A 9,892-nucleotide genomic window follows, 5' to 3' on the forward strand; every position below is an offset into this window, starting at 1 on the left:
ACTTTTTTTAAACATTAACGTGTAGCTCAAGCAGGTTAAATTTTATATGATAAAAAAGTAATATGCCGTTATAAGTCATTGTGTAATGAAAGGCAAAAATGAGACTGTACCCTCTCGGTAAGGTGGAAGAGATTTTGAGGTACGTTGGTGGAAAGCGTTAGTTTAATGTGTCATAGGTCTGGCACAGAACTGAATCAAAGTGACAGCAGAAGAAAAAAAACTGAGTAAAGAACGAACGCAGCTGAAATTCTCTCTCTCCATCCACATCATTTGCTCAGACTGTGCCAACCACAGGAAACACGCTGCTTGCAAGCAATGCCGCTAGTACGCACTTCAAAAGAAGGGACCCCCGTATGCACACACACACTCACACACATACATTATACACACACCAGGTGTTGTAATCATGTAAACACACGTGACGTTCACGGATCCGAATGAATTCAAAGGTCAGTAAAATACTTAAAAAGATAATTTCATGCCCTTCCATATTCTGTAACCACTCTGATGGCCATATAAGAAAATGAACTATGCAGGCCTGATCCAACGGTGTGTGTTTCCTGCTGTAGGCAAACAGGTGAGTGTGCCATTCCTCACAGTCACACACACACTCTCATCCACCAGCGATAACAATGCTGTCACCAAGGTAACATTACAGCTCATGATTTTCTCTGATCCCTCAACAAATACTCCATATAATTCTATCAGGGCCACCGAAATGTCAAATGTTATTTGTCTTTATCTAGCCCTCTCTGGCAGCCTGTAGAGCACGATAGTGAGAAGGACAGTTGTAAGAAAGCCTTACAAGAAAAAATATTGCTATTAAAAGATTAAATAATGTGAAATCGTAAATTTGCATGAAAGGTGCTACTGGTTATACTGAAATGTAAAAAAGACAGCGTATTGACATCTTGTAATTAGCTACAATGCAACGACATTAAAATATAAACAGCCTCTTATGATATTCTCGTTTTCCTAAAAAGCCTATATGTTTCATAATGCACACTAATAGGATTTCGGTAAAACATAAAATGAAATGAATGTGGGGCAATTCATGTTTATAAACCGTCTTGGGATTTTTTTCTATTCCCTCCTGGATTTACGCACCATTGTTAAGGGGCCCGTCTGACTCATACTTACTGAGTCTTTTTGTTTGCGAGTGGAACAAAATTGCTGTTGACAGGTATTTGGCTGATCACAGTACAGCCTGGGTTTCCCTCCTAAAACACAAAGGTCTGCGTGTTACGTAACGTCGCTTTAGCAGCCCTGCGTAACTTTCCTCCTGCACGAGCGTTCACGGTAACAAACACGACTTAATGCTCTGCGTTACTTGGCTTGCTCTTGCGATTTTGCATATCAATATAAGAAAGACAGGGTTTTTTCAGACATAGTTAACAGTTAAGGCCTTATTAGACGACGCACACACCATTTAACGGATTTCATATTGTTTTTACTGGGTCCATAAATTTTCCTATTTAAATCATGAAAGACTTTATAATGCTGCCCAGATATAAAGATTTACCCCGGGCCAATTAAAGCCATTCACTGGGTGCGCATAGGGAAAGCGCGCTGAAAATGAAAGCCAGAGAAAGGCCCTAATCAAACAATAAAAGCACCGCTTTACTGTTTGTGCATTATTTTGCTATGTTTCCCATCAGGCTGAGCTGCACGAGAGCAGAGACTGCCGATGGGGGCTTAGCTGTTTGCGCTGCTACGTACACAAACCTGACCACACCAACCCACAAACTCCAACTCTGAAATACCCCACCACGTGTAACACAACCCACCCCCAGCAGCATAACAGAGATGTAGGCCTCAGTGTTTGTGAATGAATGTCGGTGAGGGGAAACTCTGACAGTAGGACAGGCTGGATTTTGTGTGAGCGCTTCACTCAGACGGCATGCAAACAAACAAACAAACAGGTCGGCGAGAAGGTAGCGAGCTGGCAGAAGATGTCTCTTCGATCATTTCGTGTCTGCCGTGCCTGCAAAGGGAGCATGTGACACGTGCGCGTGTACACGTGTTCACGCGCAGCAGCAGGAATTTATCAGGAATGAATTAGGCTGCCATTAATCTGTAACCTACAGTCGAGCGCACCAGCGCTCAAAGAGAAGCCGCAAACCTCCACCTAACGCTTGACAAGCTAGGCCACTAGTTTTTCCTATTTTCTCATGCTTTCAAGTCTTCTCTGACGACCATACCTCTCTGTGTTTGTTTTGATAAATCTGATAAAACATTTTCTAAAACAAACTTCCATAATGATTTTTTAGTCTCACTCTGATCTTGGAGTTTCTTAGCCTTAAGGCTTTCTAAAACCATGAAGAGAAAGACAAAGACTCGTCTGGGATATTCAGTTGCAGCGTGGGTCTTGCAGAACATTTCGGTGCAGATGCAAAGCGCCTAAAACATGAGCAAATGAGAGCAGAGCGCTGTGTGTGTGCAAATGAAGCTGTTAACAAGAGGAGATCAGGGATCATCGCGGCACGCCGCAGCGGCGGAATCAAAACGCGTGATCCTCGGACACTATGGCTCGTTGTTTAATTAAAATAGGGAAGAATACTGAAAATGAGTCGTCTTGCAGGTAAAAAGAGATTAACGTGTTGATGTCCACCGGGTGCCTGTCTAAGCATCGCTGACACTTTATCGGGAAAAATCTCATCTGGGAGATATTACCTAATGTTTTCACAAGGACTGAGGAATTATGGGTAGCTCGAATGACTACATATCACCTGAATCTCTTTTTCTGGTTCTGGAAAGCTTTGCTTTCTAATGAAATACATTCAGAACAAAGACAGCACGTATATCACAGTCACAGAAACACAGATGAGCGCGTTGGCTCTTAGGCACGGATCTGCGCAGAAGCTCAGGAGCCGGTCAGAACTCAGCCAGCTGTGCGACGTCAAACATCCAAGCCACCATTAAGGGCCTCTGTGTCTCATAAATCAAGCTCGCATGGATATGCCCACTTTTGATTCCCCTGCCTTGATGCATTTCTACTGACAGACAGGCATACATATACACTTCTCTACATTTCATCAGAGGGAGGCAACGTGCTCTCTCTCTCTCGCTCACCGCGCAAACAAAAGGCACCTGAAACGAAAGAAAGAGAGAATATGCAGGCGTATTAATCAAATGTGCCAGCCAGACATTTTGCCCATTGTTATGGGAGAAGTGTAGAGGCTACCAATTTTTTATATCACGGACTCAAATTTATTTATTTAGATGGCAAGAACAATAGGTCCTCAGTCAGAGGGGCCCGCAAGTTCCCGAGCCACTTCATCATTCACGTTCTTAATCCAAATGATGACGTTCAACCTATTTGTTTTGATGTTTAGTTAAAGCCACACCTATCAGATTCTGAAATCTAAAAGAGAACCGAAAAGCAATTTAGCTCCAATAATGAAAAATTAAATAATTACTTAAGTGCAAATGAAAAAAAAGAGTGATATGCAGGCAGAAAGAATGACAGGCCGATTGTGTTGTAAGACCAGCTGCCGCTGAGAGGCGTTGACAGTTTGCTTTTGAGCACGTGTGTTAATGGCAATATCACTTCAAACATCTATGCAGAGTCGTCAGAAGCCGCAGTCCCGTAGTTCACTCGACTTACACATTTAAGCACACTTAGGAAATATGTTATTACACGATATCAGCCTCCCTCCCCCTCTGGCAGACTAAGAGCTCCCCCTAGCAGGTCGAGACCAGCACACTCACTGCAAAGCAAGGTGGCCCGTTTCTGCAGCATACAAAAATTAATTAAAACAAGACACTTCATAATCTGAAATGTATGGGAAGGCATTCAAATGGGACAATTGTATGGCCCGTTTACTGAGTTTAATATCTTGTGCCGTAATAATCGTAATAAATAATAAATACAAATATTTATTTCTCACATACGTTTGTAAAGTACAATGTAAGGCATAGCATTTAGAGTTAAGAGTGAATAAATCCAAAATAAATTAAACATTATCACCTTTGTTTACTTTGGATTACAGTGGCTGCAAAGCACGTCTTTGTATTAATGTATGTGTCTGGATACAAATAATATCAACATTCAATATTTGAACATGCCTCTGTCTTTAAAATGTATTGTTATAATAATAACCGATACCAGATTTTAAGACATAAAAATGTATGTCTAAAAACATTCAAAGCAAAGTTCAGTTTCCTGTGCTGGCAGGTCTAATGTAAAACATGCATCTCGAGCAATAGTTGATCATTTACGGTATAACTTTGTTATTCTGACGCTCAGCGAGGGAAATCTAGCTCTCTTCTAATTACTTCCATTTGAGGATGACATCTGTTACCTCACATTTATATTTATTTGACTGCGCTACACCTCGATAAAGACACTGTGCACCGACATGAAAAATTGAACAGGTGTCAAAATCCAATTTAAATTTGTGACGACAACGCCTGCGCAATAATTCACTCCAATAAGTGTAAAAGTTAAAACAATTCTTCAAAATAATTACAATTAAAAACAAAGGCTTGTGAATGTTTAAGACATCTTGGTGAGTGATGTTTTTCAACAAATCAAGTCTTACTAGAAAATTCTATAGGTTATGAAAGTTTGTGGCGGATCTTTCTGCGTTTCACACAGAATTAATAAACTGCTGGGTTTATAGAATATTTGAGGGCCATAATGTAGCACACACAACCACAGGCTGCTAACACATTAAACTGATGTACATCACAGCAAAGTTTGCAGGCCGCTCACGCCGAGAACACATGAATTACCATGTGGACACAAACTACACACACACACTCTCTCTCTCTCTTCAACACTTGAGCAGACAAAAATTGCCTCTCACTAACTCAAGGCTAATCCTGCTAAGACAGAGTGGTTAACAAAAGCTAAATACCACAGAAGACATGCTGACGAGCAGACATTAACACACACACACACACACACGCACTTATTTACAGCTGTGAATATATCCCTTAAAAAATACACACTACATTTTTAACCTTGACATTTCAGGCAATATTAAAAGAATACATTATTAGAGGAAAACAAATATACCCAAACTAGCAATCATTCACATTTCCATCCTGCTCGACAAGTAACCGTTTTAAATAATCAGCAACGTATCAAAGAATATTTCGCCACAATATTTTCGAGCTTGCAAAACCCGCACAAGTGCACGCCAGTGGGGAGGCATTTTCATAAAGTACCTACTACAAACAAAAACATCAGTCACATCAAAATCGTTGCCACAGACTCGTACACATCAGCATGTGATGTGAATTCTGAACTACACGGAAGAGCGCAGGCCATAGTTTAGATGACTATCAGCTAACACCTGGCCTACTTGCCCCCTGCATAAAAACCACCACGACCTGATACGTTTAAGGAGCTACTGTGAAGCTTATTTATTCATTCATTGGTGATGCACGCCCATCAATCTCTTGTTTCTGAGGAGAAAGTCGACCGCCCTCCTACTCAGCATGTTAGAAAAATACAAAAGCTTGATGTCTACACTGGCGTCTGCTTTACTCTGTGCACGTCTGCATTTGTGTCTGTTTGTACGCGTTGGGTGAGCGCGTGTGTGTGAGAGAGAGAGAGAGAGAGAGAGAGAGAGAGAGAGAGAGAGAGAGAGAGAGAGAGGGAATGTGAGAAAGAGCACACAGGGAAAGTTCCTTGGTGTAACTGGAGCATTCTGAAATTTAAAGCCCAAATTAATAACCACGGCCATTGTACATGCAATGACTGATGGGATATGTGATAACTATAGAAAGATACTTAGTGAAAAAGGGCCATTTTCAACCAAACCAGCACGGTTGTTTTACGTGCACGCTGCACAAATATCACAAAAAGCTAACACAATCTGTTAGATATTGTTCACAAAGGATATGTGAACATTCTGGTCAAGTTTGCACAATTAAATATGAAACAAAATCTAAAATTATTGTTAGTCACAATCTAACACGCGTCGACAAGGGCCATGCATGCCCCCTAGCAAATCTAGCCATGGCGATTTCAGATAATGTGCATCAAGCTTTAAATATCATCTACACTCCCATTCCTTCATAAGTCAGAGGCATAAGACTCTGCCATATTTATAAATTTAAGATTTAAATCAAACACACAACGCACCGACATGATAAATGTTTACACCGCAACCGTGCACATGTGCGCATATACAGTGAAACATTAAGCCATTAGTGATAGAATGGTGTGTGTTAGAGTGTATGCAAAGCGTACATGGTCTTAACCCTGCAACACAAAACAGATTTGGGTGGCATTACATCACTGTCTCTGTTATGAATTATGTGGATTGGCTATGTAGACTACACTTAAGCACAGGAGGATAGGAAAAAAAACGGGATACATTTCATTGTCTTTCAGTTCTTTGTCTTTCATTTTCACTGACCAGACTCAATCTAGGAAAAAAGCATGCATATTTAAAGTAGTCAATGTACCTGGGAAAATCATTTTTACAGGTTGCTTCTAGCAATGCAAATCTCACAAGGGAAAATCTACAAATGAATTTTATCAAGTAACAGAACATAATGTCATTGTTTCTCTATAACTTTTGCTGCGAAAGGTCTAAGTGGCAGAACTATGCCACGTTACATACGGTTCACAGTCACAACCTTGACTCGGGGGCAAAGTTGAGCGTAAGAAACATTATCACATCCCTATGCCTGCCTTTGTTTCTCTATACACCCTTTTGCAAGCAAAAGCAAAAGCGTTGCATAAATCAAAGTGACTTAGAACCTAATTCGGAAAGTTTAAATTTGTTGTTTGTTTGAAGTACACTTGACATTTGTATCATGAAATAAACTGCTTTAGCTTGAAATTATTATTTTGTTTCAATAATTTTCTTTGCATTTAGTACTTATTTCTAAATTTCCCAGTGCACATTTAAGACTTTAAAGCATAAATGTTGCATAATTATAATTTCCCTAAACTTGTTTAAGAAAAACAACACACAGTAACACATTTGCAACCGTGCAGTGTGTGCACAGCTAAACTCAAACCCTTCACCGTTCCTGTGTTTGGGGGTTACAGGTAGCTGTTCACCTTAAGAACTGCTAAAGACATGTTCTTGTAAAAAGTGAAGAGGACTTATATTTTAAGTTTAGCAGGATAGATAATGTAAGGTTTGATTACAAACAGGCCTACAACTAAATCCATGTCACTTTAAAAAGAAATATATAAGATTAAAATCTTATTTTATAATTCTTTTATCCAGCAATATATTATTATAGCCAGCATATATTTTCTAATATGGCATTATATTAATATTATTCAATAGGAAACAACAGACATAATCACTGTCTTTTTTAGAAAATTAGCTTCAAAATTAGCTATATTATAATTATGTATTTATCCTAATATGTACAGCATATCTTCTCCCTTAAAACACGACTTTAAACACAACAAACGCATTAACCAATTAAAAAATGTGTTTTTAATCCAAATTAAACTTTTCATGCAGATCTCATGGCCTGCTCACAATTCTTACATTAATTCAAACCTGATATTCAAATTTCATGCCATGACTTTTATAATACAAACTAAGACAGTAATGTTCTCTAACGATTTATTAAATGCAATTTTATTCAAGTCCGTTTAAAGTCCAACTAAGTCTACACTGCATAAGCGATGCTTAAAGTGAAACTACTAAAATTCTTTAAATAATGGGCATTAACTATTCATACGTCTAATTTATCCATCCTGGTTTATTGTGTATTGCGTTTTATGTATTAATGGTTTCATTGATTATATTGTTTTTATAGGATAAGTCCATCACTAAGAACAAATAAACTCACACACGGTTCTGTGCTGTCAGTATGACGAACGTTGCGTATAAATCCCAAACAACTTCGTTAACACAAATAATTAAATCAAACGAGTGACTTACGTGTTATAATTTCTCTTTGCGACAAATGCTGAGGGTTTCCCTGCTTGCGACGGGACATTGCCCTGGCATTTACACTGGCATCGCCCAGATACCAGCACAAGGAATAGTCGGCTCGCTTCTTCTTTCCTCCGTGTCCGTGGCGTGGGCTTTTTCCCTGCTCTCTAACTAACTTTTCCCGGGACTTCCAAAGAACTGCCACAGCTCCGGGCCGTGGATATACAGTAGACAGACGTCCCTTGACAGTGAGAAAAGAGAAAGTGTCTTTGCGCTCCGGAGCTCCAGATGACCAGAGACGCGCAGACGCTCAGTATCTCACCGACACACACACATGCGCTTCTGTCGTGTGATGAGTGCGATCAGTCCGAGGGCAAAAATATCCTTGAAGTTTTACGCCTTTGAGTGACAGTTGTGAAGAAACCACCGTAACTGTCTCTTGTACCTCTTGAGGTAAATCAAAATGCAATGCCCGGCGCGTTTGGATAGGTTGGACACTAAAGTGGCTGTGTCTTCGTCAAGTCAGCGAGGAATGGATTTGTCACAGGCAATTGTTTTTTAAGTTGAAATAATAATTAAAGAAAACAAAAAGCTACTTGTCAAATTGGATGAAATGAATCCAAATTCTCCTTGAGTTGACACTTGAGTGCGCAAAGCGCCGGACAGTTCTTCTCTCCAGGGCACTATCGCATGCGATGCCCGGATACTTCTCACTCCCTCCAACTCTTTGCACTTGCTCCCCCTATTCGGCTTTGCGGACTGGAGACCAGGGATATGGACTTGCCACCTCCTCTCCAGATGAATGAAGACCTGCAAGGTTTTTTTCCTTTTTCTGCCTCTGTGAAGATGGCGGAGTCCTGCTTCTCCGGGAGCTCTCTGTCGCTCTGTGGCGAGGGCTGCCTCCGTACAATGGGATAAAATTCAAGTTCAAGTGCGGACGTGACGTTAAGTCTACAGTGGGAAAGAAAAATTGGAGACTGCAAGAGCACTGGGGGCGACTAGTGGTGGCTTTTCACAACTATCGGATCACCAGAACAGCGGTGGAGAGCGTGGACATCGCGAGCCTCTGTCTTCACACACACACATACACATGCACACACACACACGCGCGCGCGCGCACACACACACGGCGCTCAATAGACCGACTGCTTGACTGTATTCGCAGCAGCGCAAATAAAATGTGATATCGTTTGCGCTTCAGCGTTTACATTGAAGAATAAAAAAGTTTGTTTTGAACAAAGCCGCACCTCGTTTTTAGGAAAGATAATCAACGTGTCAACATGTATGAAATTTGGATTTCTACGCACGTAAACAAAACAATACATTTGACATTTATGGATATGCATTGACAAAATATGAAAATTTGACAAATCTCAAACGAGTTGATGGAGAACATTAAAGAATGGACGAGTGCACAAAGAATACACCTGCTGTTTAGGCAACCTCGTAAGCTATAAACTACACGAGACGAGACAGGCGTCGATACACATTACATTTCTTTGTAATGCGTTTCACGTTTTAGACCTTTTTGAATTATACTTTTGAACAGAGAAAATACTTAATGCAGAGGAATATATATTTTTAGAGTGTTCTGTGCAAATTACCTCATCAACATTTTTCCTTTTGGTAGGAAATCTAATGAACATTTTAATGAATTTGAAAACCCATACAGTAGGCTATGACATTAGGAATGTCATTTTGATTTTACATTTTCTTTTGACATGTTTTAATTAATTACATGTGTCAAAACTGTTGCATCTGCATAACTGAATGCTGCAGGAAGCGACTGACATTTTGAAAACAGGGAGGAGTGTTATACATTGAGCAAATAGTTGAATGATTTAAGTTTACTGGGTGAAATAGGGGTAGTGTTTTTTTTATTTTGCCACAGTTTCTGTTTAACATTCAGTTAACATCGCTGATCTGAAAATTGGTCATGTGTCTTTAGATTTGTAGGCTGATGAATTTTTGTACATCGAAAAGTTGCGTGGACGTTCGTATGGCTATACGGGCGGTGTGAATTTCTC

At 40.0% G+C, this 9,892-nt stretch overlaps 1 protein-coding gene across 5 annotated transcripts in view; it reads right to left on the reverse strand.

Moving 5' to 3' along the window:
* bcl11ba (BCL11 transcription factor B a) overlaps positions 1-8,934 on the reverse strand; it is a 45,996-nt gene extending 37,062 nt beyond the window's left edge. For 3 of the 5 annotated variants that reach the window (XM_079458879.1, XM_079458876.1, XM_079458877.1), the window contains exon 1: positions 7,872-8,934. In XM_079458879.1, the coding sequence (XP_079315005.1) occupies positions 7,872-7,929 (58 nt within the window). In that variant the 5' untranslated portion in view covers positions 7,930-8,934. The remainder of the gene's footprint in view (positions 1-7,871) is intronic. The other 2 variants (XM_079458880.1, XM_079458878.1) reach the window with 1 other exon arrangement.
* Between the last annotated feature and the right edge of the window lie 958 nt (positions 8,935-9,892).

The sequence above is a fragment of the Barbatula barbatula genome, assembly GCF_947034865.1.
Source record: "Barbatula barbatula genome assembly, chromosome: 6".
Lineage (NCBI taxonomy): Eukaryota > Metazoa > Chordata > Actinopteri > Cypriniformes > Nemacheilidae > Barbatula > Barbatula barbatula.